Source organism: Anoplolepis gracilipes, chromosome 14 (genome assembly GCF_047496725.1).
Source record: "Anoplolepis gracilipes chromosome 14, ASM4749672v1, whole genome shotgun sequence".
Lineage (NCBI taxonomy): Eukaryota > Metazoa > Arthropoda > Insecta > Hymenoptera > Formicidae > Anoplolepis > Anoplolepis gracilipes.
Window position 1 is genome coordinate 939,114 of NC_132983.1, and position 15,646 is coordinate 954,759.

Here is a 15,646-nt window from a genome sequence, read left to right on the forward strand (position 1 = left end):
TAATTTTTATGCGATTTACAACTCCATCTATGTTATACATATTTATATATTTAAATATAGAAAAAAAGTACATACATATATATACATAAGAAATAAAAAAATAAACTTAATCGTATCTTGATTGATTTCACGAACAACACATTACAAAATGTAACTATGCCTTTATAAAAATAAAACAATCCGACGTAACGATATTGTAGATGTTACAATTGACAGGTAAGAAGGTAGAAAATACTGAAGCGAGAACGAAAGAGAGATTATGTTTATTTTATTTATTTTTTTTGTCGAAGAGAGACGCTCGCGTGCGAAGCTGCGATGCGCAGAGAAGATGCGCGAGAAAGAAAGAAAAAGTGGGAACGGGAAAAGGAAGGGAAAACGACAGAGAGAGAGAGAGAGAGAGAGTAGGGGAAAAACGAAAAGAAACGACGAATCGGCGCGACAGCACGACAGTAGTTGAACGGTAGTGGTGCAGAGACTTACATCTCGTATATATATATATATATATATATATATATATATCACAGCATAGGTATAGGCAACCGAGTCACGGCACGCCGAAATCTTGCCTGTACGTAACAAAGTGTTTCTCTAGTATTTCGTCGTGAGAAAGAGTGAAGTGAAAGGAGAAGTGGTGCAACGAGAAGGAGACGCGGGTCCCTGTAGTGGTCGTCGACGTCGTCGAGCGGATCGCGAATACCCGCGCGAAGTGACGGGTTTGACGATCGTCGTCGTCGTCGTCGTCGTCGCCGTTGTCCAGTTCGTGATCGTGGTGTAGTTTTCGCGTGCTTCCTCGTCGGTGTCGAGAAGCGTGCTCGCCGAGGAATGGCGTCGGACGAGGAGGTGGACGAGAGCTACGCAGGTGAGTGAGAGAGAGAGAGAGAGAGAAAGAGGGAGAGAGGGGTGAGAAAGAGAGAGAGAGAGAGAGAGAGAGATACACGCAAGACGGACGGACGTACGGCCAGACAGACAGACAGACAAAGAGACGTAGCTCCGGGAACGGAGAACGGCATCGGGACATTCGTGTACGACGTACGACGTATAGTGTATCTACAACGCGGGACGCGCGCTTTTCGGTACATCAATGGCTGCCGACGCATCTGAATCGGTGGACGCCACCACGCTGCATTTGCGAGGGTGCACTCTCCGGAGGAGAGCGATATCCTCGAGGCTGTGAATGCGCGCGAACGTTTGCTCGCGTGAAAGAGGGAAGGGACGGAGAAAGACACGCACCGCTAACCTTCTTTCGTCGATTGTCAAGCGACGACGCGATCGGAATCGCCGGGAAAGCTTTTCGAGAGAGAGAGAGAGAGATAGAGATAGATTATCATTTTTTATGAATACGGTATAAAAATGACATTACACGCTCCGCGGTTCTCGCGATCCTGTCAAAGTAGATCTTTTACGGATTTCACTGTATTTCGATAATCGTCCTTCGCTACATATTTTACGTAATATTCGTAAATATTCGTATAATTTCGAGTAATTAAGAATTGAAGAAATCGAACGCAGCCATGGTCGATTTGCAAATCTGACATGGTTGCACGTACGCTGTATTCGTGCTGATAGACAGATAATTTGACGCTTTTGTGTGTGCTTCTCTAAATCATTTTAAATATCGACGAGTATTCTTTAATAATACGCGGTGCATATGAGAGAGAGAGAGAGAAAAAGTGATTTTTTTTTTTTTTTTTTTTTTTTTTTTTAGTAATTATATCGGAGTTGGAACAATTTCCAATCGACGAAGCGTAATTATATTTACGCCATGTTACAACGTATGTAACACGCGTTCGCGCAAAAAAGTTATGGATCCGCGTTTCACATACACACGCGTCATATTGCGCGCGCGTGGTTCGTATACACGCACGCACGCACGCACACATAAATGATACAGCCGGCGTCTAACCTCCATCGCGACTTTGGCAAAAATTCACCGCAAATGAACGTGGATTTCACGCGATCATGATCATTTGTTCTTGGTTGATTAAAATTTCGACAGAAATCAAGCATTTTATATGTGCGTGCGGATACGTGTGTATGTATATAAGCGCGCGCGCGCGCGTGTTTGTGTGTTGCCTGTATATCAAATGTAGTATGTATGCCTATATTAAAGAAAATGGCGGACGCACACTCGCACAAAGCGGAACGTTGATTAATTCAAAATCACTTTGGCATTTGCGTGAGTCTTTCTTTCGGCTCTGCCGATCGTGGATTTTATGTTCGCTACGTTCTGTTTTTTTTTTTTTTTTTTTTTTTTTTTTTATTTTCGCTCCCTTCTTTCAGCTTTTCGATACTTTTCCGAAATTTTCGTCGTCGTGTATATTATTAAAGATACACCGCGTATATTATACTATAGAGTGCAATTGATTCGGCCATTATTAAATATCTTTGCAAGTTGAGTTTTTCTCAGTGATAAATTCGGAATGCATGTTTAATCGAATTTATATCTTCAATTTTATTCAATTAGTTTCTCAAATTATTAAATATTATTGAGAAATTTATAATTTGCAAAATTTAAGATTATTATTTGCAAAATATACAGAAGGATAAAGAAATTGTAAAATAGATTGTAGAAAAATTTTTTTCGCATATTTATAAAAAGAAAAACTTTATTGTCATTTTTGTATAGCAAAGATATATTTTTTCTTTTATATATATATATATATATATATATATATATATATTTATATATATGTATATGTATGTATGTATGTATATATGTATGAGTGTTTACACATATAAAATACTGTTAAAAAAAATACTATTTTAATAACTATACATCAACTTCTAGCTTTACAAAACATTATAAATGCAAATAAAATGAAAAATAATAATAATTAAAACTAAAAAGATTTTCTATAATAATAAATTTAAAAATAAACATGTTTTTTAGGAGAGGATGACATGGATGAAACTGGAGGACAAATATTAACTGTTGGCCAGCAAGTAGAAGGCTCCTCGGATGCTGAAGAAATAAGATTAGTAAGTATATTCTCTTATAAGTCAAGAGTAATAATAATATAACTTAATCGTAATTATAATCATAAATAATATAATAAAAATTGATATTATTTTTTATTTTTACAATAATTATGATTTCTTTATGTTGATTTAAATTTTTTGAATGTGGTATTTAAAATTGTAAATGAAAATTGTTCTGTATAGGATGAAGATGACGATTATGAACCAGAAGAGCGAAAAAAGAAGAAGGGAAAGAAACGGAAAGCACGTAGCGAAGATAAGAAGGGAAAGAAAAAAAAGAAAAAGAAAAAATCTGATTCTGGGGATGTAAGTATAATTTTTCTTATACATTTACTGTAAAAGATTGCATGTTGTTACTTTCAAAAATCATAAAAAACAAAGATAATGTGTTTACATTATCTAACATTTTCGAAATTTTAGGAAAGCGATTTTGGTGGTGGTGGCGGTGGTGAAGCAGGCGATGTGGCTGGCGAGGATAGCGACTATGCAGTCAATAGAAAAAGCAGAAAGTCATCATCCAGAAAATCTTCCAGCCATAGCGCACCAACTACTCAAAGCCAAGAACCAACAACAGGCATGCCCACAATTGAAGAAGTGTGCAACACATTTGGCTTAACTGATGTACAAATTGATTATTCTGATGCTGATTTCCAAAATTTGACAACATACAAGTTGTTCCAACAACACGTCAGACCACTCTTAGCGAAGGAAAATCCCAAAGTATGTACTTTTTTCTTCTATTTTTTTAAGCCATTATGTCAGCTATAATCCCACATTTCATATTTAGTATAATAATTTATCAACTATAGTATGTTTACTTTAGTAATAATCTTTTTGTTTTGAATGATTAGGTTCCAATGTCAAAACTCATGATGTTGGTGGCAGCAAAGTGGCGCGATTTCTCTGAATTAAATCCACATACACAACCGGACGCGGATGTCTCGTCCACAAATGTAGACGATGATAATAGAAATGCTAGAGCGAATCGAAGTGGTGCTATGCAGGAAGCCGAAGACGAGGAGGAAGACGACGAAGATAGCGATAGGAAGAAAAAATCCCGCAGCTCGAGAGCAAAAAAGGGCAAAAAAGTGTCGAAAGTACCAACACTTAAGATTAAGTTTGGAAAACGTAAAAGAGGAAGCTCGGTATATATCTTATATATATATATGTTTGAATTAATTTCTGCACATTAATACATATAAATATTCAATTATATCACTGAATTTTAGGACGAGGAAGCGGAAGGTAGTGCAGCAGGTTCTGCGGCAGATTCTGATGTGGAATTTGAGCAAATGTTGGCCGATGCGGAGGAGCCTCCTGGCGCTGAGAATAACAAAGGCAGCGTTGATGAAACTGGTGTCGAGCCGCCGGCCGAGCCACCGGTTCGCAGAAAGGCGAAAACTAAAATCGGCAATAAAACCAAGAAAAAGAAGAAAACAAAAACTACTTCCAAGTTTCCGGATGGAGAGGAAGGTCTCCAGGTAGAGTTACACAGCATTTGCTTATGCGTTCATTGTTGTTTTAAACGTGCTTGCAAATCATGGACTGCCACAATAATCATCATTCTCATACTAAAAGCTTCTTGGAAATTTATTTATAATTTGCCAGTCTCGACGCATGTCTAATCATTGTGCTTTTTAATATTATCACAACTGTGATTCTTTACATTTGAATATGTACATTTAAATCTTATGCTAACTTATTAATAATTGGAAATAACTTGGTTGACAAAGAGATAAATTCATAGATTTGCTATAAAGAATAACATTTCTGATATTCTATATATATATATATATATATATATATATATATATATATATGTATAAATATATGTATAAATATATATATATATATATATATAAATTAATATATAAAAGTTGGCGGTAAAAACATGTTATACATGTGTGCACATACAAGTGAATATTTAGAAAACTTCAAGAACGCATATGCTACGTTGTCTGACTCTGCCTTAAAATAATTATAAATGTGTTTCTTTCTTCTCTTTAGTAATATTTAAAGCGGCATAATTACTTCATGCAACATGCTTAATTATTATTCTTCGATTTCATAGATATCTTTTATTCTGTAAATTATTTTCATTATTCCATTAATCTGACTAAAAAATAGATTAATTATTTTTTTTTTCTTTTTTTTTTTTTATTTTCTACAGACTGACCATCAGGATTATTGTGAAGTATGTCAGCAAGGCGGAGAGATTATATTGTGCGACACATGTCCCAGAGCGTATCATTTAGTGTGCCTAGAGCCTGAATTGGAGGAAACACCTGAAGGGAAATGGAGTTGTGCTCATTGCGAAGGAGAAGGTATTGCAGGTATTCGTGTCCTCCCAGCATACCAGCCTGATTTTCCTTGCTCCTGTCTAAATAAATCCTGCAACTACTTATCATTCAGTGGTATATAACTATATTTGTATCGTCAGGCCCAGCAGAAGATGATGACGAACATATGGAGTTCTGTAGAGTGTGTAAAGATGGTGGAGAATTATTATGCTGTGACAGTTGTACAAGCGCATATCATACACATTGCCTGAATCCACCTTTGTCGGAGATTCCTGATGGCGATTGGAAATGTCCTAGATGTTCTTGCCCACCTCTAAAAGGGGGGAGAGGTATGTTATTTATTAACAAAATATATCTCTTTAATAATGTTAAGAAAATATATAATATAGAATTCATTTTAATAATTTAAACGTTTTTTTTTTAATTCTAATTTTTATTAGTCGCAAAAATATTAACCTGGAGATGGAAAGAATGTTCGGATACGCCTTCGGAGGAACCTTCTACAAGCAAGGCTGCGCCAAAGCAAAGAAAAATGCGTGAATTTTTCGTCAAGTGGGCGGATATGTCTTACTGGCACTGCGACTGGATAACCGAATTGCAACTTGATGTTTTTCATCCACTTATGTACAGGTAAGAAATTCTTTCAGCAAAGATATCACTCGTCCAATTTTATACATAGATATATGTGTAATTACAATATATGAAATTTTATGTGTTTAGAAATTATTATCGTAAATATGACATGGACGAACCGCCGAAATTGGAGGAACCGTTAGATGAGAGCGACACACGCGTGAAGCGTTTAAAAGAACAGGACGGTGCCACTAACAGGGACGACTACAATTTGGAGGAACGTTTCTACCGTTATGGCGTGCGTCCAGAATGGCTGGTGGTTCATAGAGTGATCAATCATAAAACGCAAAGAGATAGCAAGCTGATGTATCTCGTGAAGTGGAGAGAACTCGGTTATGACCAGGCGACATGGGAACACGAACGCGTGGATATCCCCGGCTTGAAACAGGCCATAGATTATTACATGGATCTAAGAGCTGCAAACGGTTGCGATACTAATTCTTCACGTAAAGGGAAAAAGGGTAGGAAAAGATTATTAGATTAAATTTTGTTACTCGCACATGAGATGTGTCTTGTGCTCTTGTAAAAGAAATGAAATGCAATTCTAGGTAAAGGAAAGAAATCAAAAACGCGTGAGCTGATCGATGACGAGGAAAGGACTCCAAAACGATACACGCCACCACCAGATAAGCCAACGACGGATCTCAAGAAGAAATACGAGAGACAACCAGAGTATTTGGACCAAACCGGGATGCAATTACATCCCTACCAATTAGAAGTAAGCATCAAGAATAGATACAGAAATTTTATTTTTTAGAGTTTCTACGTTCTCGTTCTACAGCTTTACAATTTCAATTTATAGGGCTTAAACTGGTTGAGATATTCATGGGGCCAGGGCATAGACACAATCTTGGCCGACGAAATGGGTCTGGGAAAAACTATCCAGACTATAACATTCTTGTATTCTTTGTATAAGGAAGGCCACTGTAAAGGGCCCTTCCTAGTCTCCGTTCCCTTGTCGACTATCATTAATTGGGAACGTGAATTTGAAACTTGGGCACCTGACTTTTATTGTGTTACTTATGTTGGTTAGTATCAATATTTTTTTTAATAATAATTTTTAATGTATTTAATAGTTGATGATAAAATATAATTTTCCCTTATAGGCGACAAAGATAGCCGTATCGTGATTCGAGAAAATGAATTGACATTCGAAGAAGGTGCTGTGCGTAGCGGACGCGCTTCTAAAATCCGCTCATCATCAATCAAGTTTAATGTTTTGCTTACTAGCTATGAACTTATCTCCATAGACTCAGCATGTTTAGGCTCTATTGATTGGGCTGTTTTAGTCGTGGACGAAGCTCATAGACTGAAGTCTAATCAATCCAAATTCTTCAGATTATTAGCTTCTTACAATATTGCATATAAACTTTTACTGACGGGTACACCACTGCAGAATAATTTGGAGGAACTGTTCCACTTATTAAATTTCTTATGTCGCGACAAATTCAATGATCTGGCGGCATTTCAAAACGAATTTGCTGATATTTCAAAGGAAGAGCAAGTTAAGAAGTTACACGAGATGCTTGGTCCACATATGCTGAGGAGATTAAAAGCTGATGTATTGAAGGTTGGTAGCTTTTCTGTATAAATTGTGTAATATATTTGTGCAATTTAAACCATTTTATCATTTTTCATGAAATTATTAAAATTTTAGAAATATAAATATTTTAAAAACGATTTATTTACATCTCCAGATATAATTATATATTTCTTAATTAATGTATTATGTTAATGTTACAACAAACATGTATTTTTTTCTTTTACAGAACATGCCGAGTAAATCCGAATTTATTGTACGTGTCGAATTATCGCCGATGCAGAAGAAATACTATAAATACATATTGACAAGAAACTTTGAAGCTCTCAATCCGAAAGGAGGTGGTCAACAAGTATCATTACTAAATATAATGATGGATCTCAAGAAATGCTGTAATCATCCGTATTTGTTCCCTGCCGCGTCACAAGAAGCGCCGACCGGACCGAATGGAAGTTATGAAACTTCAGCATTGATTAAAGCAGCTGGAAAATTAGTTTTGTTAAGCAAAATGCTCAAGAAATTGCGAGACGATGGACATCGAGTCCTTATATTTTCTCAAATGACCAAGATGTTGGATATTCTTGAGGATTATTTGGAAGGTGAAGGATACAAATATGAAAGAATAGACGGTAATATAACGGGTTCGCAACGTCAAGAGGCTATTGATAGATTTAACGCTCCAGGTAAATATTTTCAAGATTAGTTTATATATACATAATTATTCACAATCGTTTTGTATAAGATTATATCTTTTTTCTCTTAAATTTGAAAATAAATTTTTTATGTCCTTTGCCTATTATTTTTATTATATATAAAATAAAATAAAAGGAAGGAAAAAGACTTCTTAATCAAAATTTTATTTGTAGGTGCACAGCAATTTGTTTTCTTGCTTTCTACACGTGCTGGTGGTTTAGGTATCAATTTAGCGACAGCTGATACTGTGATTATTTATGATTCTGATTGGAATCCGCACAACGACATCCAAGCATTTAGCAGAGCTCACAGGATAGGCCAGGCCAACAAAGTTATGATTTACAGATTCGTCACGCGTAACTCTGTAGAAGAAAGAGTAACGCAAGTAGCCAAACGCAAAATGATGCTCACTCATTTAGTCGTACGACCAGGCATGGGCGGCAAAGGCGCCAACTTTAGTAAACAGGAACTCGACGATATCTTACGTTTCGGTAAGCTCCTATTAATCTATAAGTTATATGCAGTTATAAGATGTATGTAATTGAAAATATTTACTGCCAAATTCTTTCAATTTTATTATAAATTATTAATTATGATAAATTCAACGGTGCATTTGTTTTATGTTAGGTACGGAGGAATTGTTCAAAGAAGAAGAAGGCAAGGAAGACGAAGCTATACATTATGATGACAAAGCTGTTGCCGAGTTGTTAGATAGAAGCAAGGAGGGTATCGAACAGAAAGAGAATTGGGCCAATGAGTACTTAAGTTCTTTCAAAGTTGCCTCGTATGTGACAAAGGAAGGTGAGACGGAGGAAGAGGCGGATACTGAAATAATAAAACAAGAAGCGGAAAATACAGATCCGGCATATTGGATTAAACTGCTTAGACACCATTATGAACAGCAGCAGGAGGACATCGCTAGAACACTCGGGAAAGGTAAATTTGCATTGATGTATAAAAATATATCTTTGAATAATATTGATATACGAAAGACACACGAATGTTTGTACATATCGAATTAATCACAGGTAAACGAGTCCGAAAACAAGTTAATTACACTGACGGTGGTGTAACCGGCGATCAAGGCGCTAGAGATGACCAACCATGGCAGGAAAATCTGTCAGATTATAATAGTGACTTTAGTGCGCCTAGCGATGACGATAAAGAGGACGACGATTTCGATGAGAAAGGAGACGGAGATCTATTGTCTCGTAGAAGCAGACGAAGATTGGAGAGACGTGACGAAAAGGACAGACCTTTGCCGCCTCTACTTGCCAGAGTAAATGGAAATATCGAAGTTAGTATTTAAAAAAAATATATATCCTATACATGCTCTTTTTATCATATTTAATTTATGAGTTTCTTCAGATATAAAAATTTGAAAAACCTCAAGAAAGAGATTCTTAGAATAAAATATTATACCGAAATAAGTTTCATTTTAAAGAGATATACATATTACAATTATTTTGTATACTTATATATATATATATATATATATTTTTTTTTTTTTTTTTTACACAGGTACTAGGTTTTAACGCTAGACAACGGAAAGCATTCCTCAATGCAATTATGCGCTATGGGATGCCACCACAAGACGCTTTCAATTCTCAATGGTAAGTTGTTTATTATATCATATCATTACTATCACGATACATTTGTGTTTTATAGAATCGAATTGTAATTTTTTATTATATTTTGTATGAATATTTATTATATGAGTACTATGTACGTATTAATTTATTACAACATTACAATGAAATAGATGTAATAGTCTGTTTTTTTTTTTTTTTTTTTTTTTTTTGTATTGTGTTTAACTTCATTAGTACTTTTATAAATAATACAATTTTCTATCTAACATTCTCTATCATTCAGGTTGGTACGTGACTTGCGTGGCAAATCTGAGAAGAATTTCAAAGCATATGTTTCGCTCTTTATGCGACATCTCTGCGAACCAGGTGCTGATAATGCGGAAACATTTGCCGACGGTGTTCCGAGAGAAGGTCTCAGTCGACAGCATGTACTAACGAGAATCGGCGTGATGTCCTTGATTAGGAAGAAGGTATCGATTGCACGATGAAGCGCCATTCCTTTATTCATTGTGTTAAAAGCATAAGATACAGGATATGTTGTTTGCAGGTTCAAGAATTTGAACACATCAATGGCTATTATTCGATGCCAGAAATGATACGCAAACCAGTGGAACCTGTAAAAGTGGAAGGAGTTGGAGATGCAGCGACTGGTACTAGTAGTACCAGTGCTACACCGGCTACCTCAAATGCTCCCAGTCCTAGCCCTGCTGCTACACCTACTCCTACTTCGACTTCTGGTACGAATAACGAGACTAACAAGACAAATTCCGATTCTTCAGAAGCTAAAGAAAATCGAGACGAATCTAAGGATAAAGAAGTTAGTATCCAATTTTGCTGTAAAATATTTATTTACTCAAAAAAGCAAATCTTAATCTTATCAGTTACCATTCTTGTAAGCATATATTAACAGATAATCATCGTTTATTTTAGAGTGGAGATGCGAAAGATTCGAAAGAAGATTCGAAAAAAGAGGACGATGAAGCGAACTCTGAGAAAGATAAAGAAAAAGAAGATGTCAAAAAAGAGGAAAAGGATGCCGAAACGGATACTGCAGATAAGGAGAAGGACAAGTCTGATACGAAGGATGAGAAAACTGTAACAAAGCATGATGATAAGTCAGAAAATAGTGAAAATAAGATGAAATCGGAACCGGAAGAAGATGTCGTTATTGTCAAGGATGATGAGGAAGAAGTTGAGAAGAAAGAGGTATTTATTCACGTGGGTGAAGAAACATGCATTTTTTCACCAACTTAATTTACATTTTTTTTTTATAGGAAAAAGACAAAGAGAAAGATGTAAAGGACTGTGATGCAGATATAGTAAAGCCTAAGCGTAAGTTTATGTTTAATATAGCCGATGGTGGATTCACGGAGTTACATACGCTTTGGCTGAACGAAGAGAAGGCTGCTGTGCCGGGTCGCGAATATGATATCTGGCATCGTCGACATGATTATTGGCTTCTAGCTGGTATCGTCACTCACGGTTACGGGCGCTGGCAAGATATACAAAACGATATTCGGTAATATAGAAACTTTCCGAAAACAAATAATGTCTCCAATAACTAATAATTACACTATTGCTTCAATTCTTATTACTTATATTTCTTAGTGTTAAAAATATTGAGATGGCATTTTATTTCTATAATTCCAAATCGCAGAATAATATTAAATTTAGTTTCAAGATTATAATGTCCATTCATAATTTCTTTCATTTAATGTTCCTTATATTAATAATTTCTTTCGTTTCTAATTGTACTCGATTATTGTATTTATTGTAGATTTGCCATTATCAACGAACCATTTAAGATGGACATGGGAAAAGGCAACTTTTTGGAAATAAAAAATAAATTCCTGGCAAGGCGTTTCAAACTCTTAGAACAAGCATTAGTAATAGAAGAACAGTTGAGGCGAGCCGCCTACCTAAATCTTACGCAAGATCCTAATCATCCTGCAATGAGTCTTAATGCGCGTTTTGCTGAAGTGGAATGTCTTGCCGAATCCCATCAGCATCTTAGCAAAGAGAGTCTTGCTGGTAATAAACCGGCGAATGCTGTGCTGCATAAGGTTAGTTCGATTAATCCGTAAATTGTTACATTTTCAAAACAAATGTTCTCAAAATGCAAAGATCTAGCGAATAAAAAAATGTGTGAATGTGCGAACTTGTATTTCGATAGGTGTTAAATCAGTTGGAGGAGTTGTTATCCGATATGAAATCGGATGTTAGTCGCTTACCGGCGACACTGGCTCGCATTCCACCAGTTGCTCAGAGACTCCAGATGTCCGAGAGATCTATACTGAGCCGACTAGCGGCGACGGCACCTGGTGGTAGCACTTCTCAGACGGGCCAAGCCGCGTTGCTGGCACAACAATTCCCGGCCGGTTTCTCCGGAGGACAGTTACCGGCCACCTTCGCGGGTGCAGCTAATTTCGGGAACTTCCGACCACAATACTCAGTACCCGGGCAACCACCGCAAGGTTTTACAGGTTTGTGATATGTTTATAATAATGGTAAATAGAATGTTTGTAATTACAAAGATATACAAATAAGAAAATAATTAATGATTGTTTGACTACGAATTTTTAATTTTCTTATTTACAGCCTGAATATTAAGTGCTGAAACACAATGGCTCAAACAAGGACTACAAATAGCGCAAATCGAGCTGTCCCGCGAGAGAATCGTTTTGCGCTATAATATTATTTTTCGTAAATTGCAGTTTTTAGCTGAATTTTTCTAGAAAAAGAATACGAGGCGATTTCCAAACGCGTAAAAACATAATACTTTATAAATTACGAGTTACATTCTGTATTTATTATGTGTACATTTGGCATCTAGATTCAAGAGTTCACATTCTTTGTATTTATACATACGTTCTCTACACCTAGGAAATGATATAGGCTATTTTCTTAAGTTTCTCCTTTAAGGACATGATTTATACATCTCGTTTAGCTTTTAACGTATCGCACACGTAAGAGTACCGGAGTACGTTATTTACTTAAGTCTATTTAAGACCTTTTAATTCAATGCAAATCTCCATGTCGTTACCTTTACGGTGCGCTAATTCAAATAATTTGTCACTTGTGTGTGTAATTTATTTATGTCAAATTTTTGCGACAATAGATTACGTGTAAGTGCGGTAAATTTTTACAACATTCACACACGGTACTTTAAGGGTTACGGTTTATTTCAATTTGTACGTTCATTGCAAGTGAACAGCAATCAGATTAGGTCAAGACTGACATTTGACAAGTAACTGAGGGAACCTTACTGCGTAATATACACTATCGTAATGCATGGGTTGTATAATATTTCGATACAATGCAGATCGTATTTTTCCTGTTTCCATTATTTTATATATTTGTTAGGATAATTTAAAGAATTATTTCGTGCTTTTGATAAGAAAGAAGGAACGACGGTTGCCAAAAATAAATTTAAAAATATTTTTTTTTTTTATTTGAGTGCGTTTTTATTGTATAAGAAAAAGAGCGAGTGATTTTTATTCTCTTTTGAATGAACAGATTTGCTTTATATTAAAATCAGACTCCATGCAACATGGTATTGTGCATTTTGTTGGCGTTTGTATAGTTTGAAAATTAAATATAAAAGCTGATATAGATGCATGACTTTGATATCTTTGTACATAATATTAGATCATCATATTTATAAAAGAAATCATTCGATAATATACACGATTAACAATCTACTAACTTGTAAATTTGAGAGACACCAGTTGTGCCCCATGCATTACCATAGAGTAAACTAATGCGATCGTATAACAAAATATCGACGATCTTAAATAAGCATACGCGTGTGTCGTTCAATCTTTTCTACCCCGTTTCAAAACTATAGAGAGAACCATTATACTTTCTCGTTAATAAACTTGCCAAATCATTGCTTTTGGCATAGTTAAGTTTCTAAGATTAGGTTTTAGAGTCTAGTTATGGAATTTGGAGGACGATTTGAAATACGCGAAATGGAGCGAATGGAATATTATTAAAAAGACAAAAAAAAAAGAATCGGTTTGTGTATGTATTAGATTTACTGGAATAAATTAATAATAATTAAAAGTGTTCGTTTACTAACGAATTGTACCTTTTAGAAATATATGTAATAAGAATTTTTATTTATAATAATACTATTTATTTTAATATTCAATACACACACATATATATATATATATATATATATATATATATATAAAATCAAATACTTTTCGGTTATAAGTTATATATATATTTCATTGTTATGTATTTAATTAAAAATTTTCATGTTTGATATATATATCCTTTTAATTTTAGAAATTTAATTAAATCTATTAAAATTACTTTCACCAAAATAGATAAAATAAAAAAATTGCAAATTTTAGTTTTTATAGTATCAAAATAATTAAAAAAATTAATACAATAATTGTGACTGTGCGTACTTTTTTGACAATAACAAATTTATATTAATCTATAAATTATATTATTAGCCGAAGATATTTTATTATTGGCTCTCACGTTCAAAATATCGTTTATTTAACATTCGCGATGGTTTGTGGCATGGAATTGATAAAAATAAATATAACAATCCTTACGGAGGACGAAGACAGAACAGAGGACGATGACAGAAAGAGAAGGTGGGGCTGATACAGAGAACGGGCAAACTAGATTCATTAGCACGGCGTCAGTGCAGCTGCGGCCAGGTCGAAACCTCATCGGTTCTCTGTATTCTCGGTTTAGTGGTTTCCGGCGAGTAATTATTGCCTGAAATCAGTGTTGCCCGAAATTTCCCTCTCTCTTTCTCTTCGAAAGGGCGATGAAGATCCGCTGTTGAAAGACCGCCGGGGAATAAAGCGGTAACAAAGAACGTCGATTTCCTTCGTTCTTGATGAACCCATTAACCCTTCGTTGCGTGTTTCGGATGTTGCAAATTTAGGCCGGTCTCTGACTATATATACATAAATGATATATAATCGAGAGAATCCTCTTTTCCGAAGATATTATTATTGATTAAAAATATTGGCTCGCTTGTTGGAAATATATCCCGGCTCTTTGAAAACTACCAGAGGGCTATGATATAGATAAATTTATGTATTATATATAGGATCACACTCTCACATAATATTTAGGACAATCTCTTTTGAAGCAAAAGGGTTCTTTTTGGGAGAATCTGTTACTCTTCTGTTATTTTAATAATTTTTCTATCATCGTTAATTATGGTTACATATTTATATAATTTTCTTTTTTTTGTGCACAATCATTATATAAGTTGCAATCCAAAAGATTAGCCTAGTTTCTTATGGAAGAGCTGGGGATTCGCAGTTTTTCGGGCCTCTGATAAACAGCATTGATGGGACACGTGGCTAGAATTGTAGAGCATCAAAAGAGGAGTAAAAATTTCCACAGGGCACGACCTTGTAGAATGAGTCGCCTGAGTACTAGGACTGTCCAAAGTTCCTATTATGATCACTCTACTAGTCTTGTCTGATTTCTCTGCATCCAGACTTCAATTAGGCAATTAAAATCTTTTGTTTTATTTTGTGTACTTCGTGAATACCCCTTTGCATTAATAAAAGAATTAAATGAGTTTAATAGGAATCCCGTTTTATACACGCATACACACATAGATCGGTATCATTAGTACCGCGACTAATTATGCTACGTGACTAACTATAAGGGTTAACAACGTCGGCTGGACAGACCGCGGGAGGAGGCGGGGGGGGAGGTACTGGAAAAGCGACTGGAAGAGAGCCTCCCTTTCCCTTCCCCGCGCCTACGGTCGGGCTTTGGTCGACGGTCAACCTATAGGCGTTGCCGCAGCGTGTGCTGGGAACGATTCGCGCGGCTCTAGCTGATTAATTAGAACCCTCTACTATCTCTCTCTCTCTCTCTCTCTCTCTTCCGGCCGAGCCATCGTCAAGGGAACTCGATGT

The 15,646-nt window shown here is 35.6% G+C and overlaps 1 protein-coding gene across 5 annotated transcripts; it reads left to right on the plus strand.

Annotated features, from left to right (window-relative positions):
* The first annotated feature begins 459 nt into the window (after positions 1 to 459).
* Positions 460 to 13,799, plus strand: Mi-2 (chromodomain-helicase-DNA-binding protein Mi-2 homolog). Of its 5 annotated transcripts, none has more exons than XM_072906742.1 (25): positions 460 to 859; positions 2,891 to 2,979; positions 3,163 to 3,285; positions 3,400 to 3,699; positions 3,831 to 4,124; positions 4,209 to 4,460; positions 5,150 to 5,312; positions 5,420 to 5,608; positions 5,720 to 5,909; positions 6,000 to 6,373; positions 6,461 to 6,630; positions 6,715 to 6,940; positions 7,019 to 7,482; positions 7,682 to 8,135; positions 8,319 to 8,636; positions 8,773 to 9,081; positions 9,174 to 9,442; positions 9,667 to 9,758; positions 10,018 to 10,204; positions 10,282 to 10,551; positions 10,665 to 10,940; positions 11,009 to 11,253; positions 11,512 to 11,797; positions 11,908 to 12,217; positions 12,333 to 13,799. In XM_072906742.1, exons 1-25 carry the CDS (start codon positions 823 to 825, stop codon positions 12,335 to 12,337), a joined length of 5,892 nt encoding a protein of 1,963 aa, XP_072762843.1. In that variant the 5' UTR covers positions 460 to 822; the 3' UTR covers positions 12,338 to 13,799. The 5 variants fall into 5 exon arrangements, with proteins under 5 accessions (XP_072762843.1, XP_072762845.1, XP_072762844.1 ...); XM_072906744.1 differs by having other exon boundaries at positions 461 to 859; positions 5,150 to 5,303; XM_072906743.1 differs by lacking the exon at positions 460 to 859 and adding an exon at positions 956 to 1,073.
* The last annotated feature ends 1,847 nt before the right edge of the window (positions 13,800 to 15,646 follow it).

What these genes read in the sequence shown, in the direction of transcription:
- Mi-2 (XM_072906740.1), top strand. Translation starts at nt 2,092, where the DNA reads ATGTATGCCTATATTAAAGAAAATGGCGGACGCACACTCGCACAAAGC. An exon ending in TTATTGTGTTACTTATGTTG is followed by an intron (nt 6,941 to 7,018) that starts GTTAGTATCAAT and finishes TTTCCCTTATAG; the next exon opens with GCGACAAAGATAGCCGTATC. An exon ending in CGAATGCTGTGCTGCATAAG is followed by an intron (nt 11,798 to 11,907) that starts GTTAGTTCGATT and finishes GTATTTCGATAG; the next exon opens with GTGTTAAATCAGTTGGAGGA.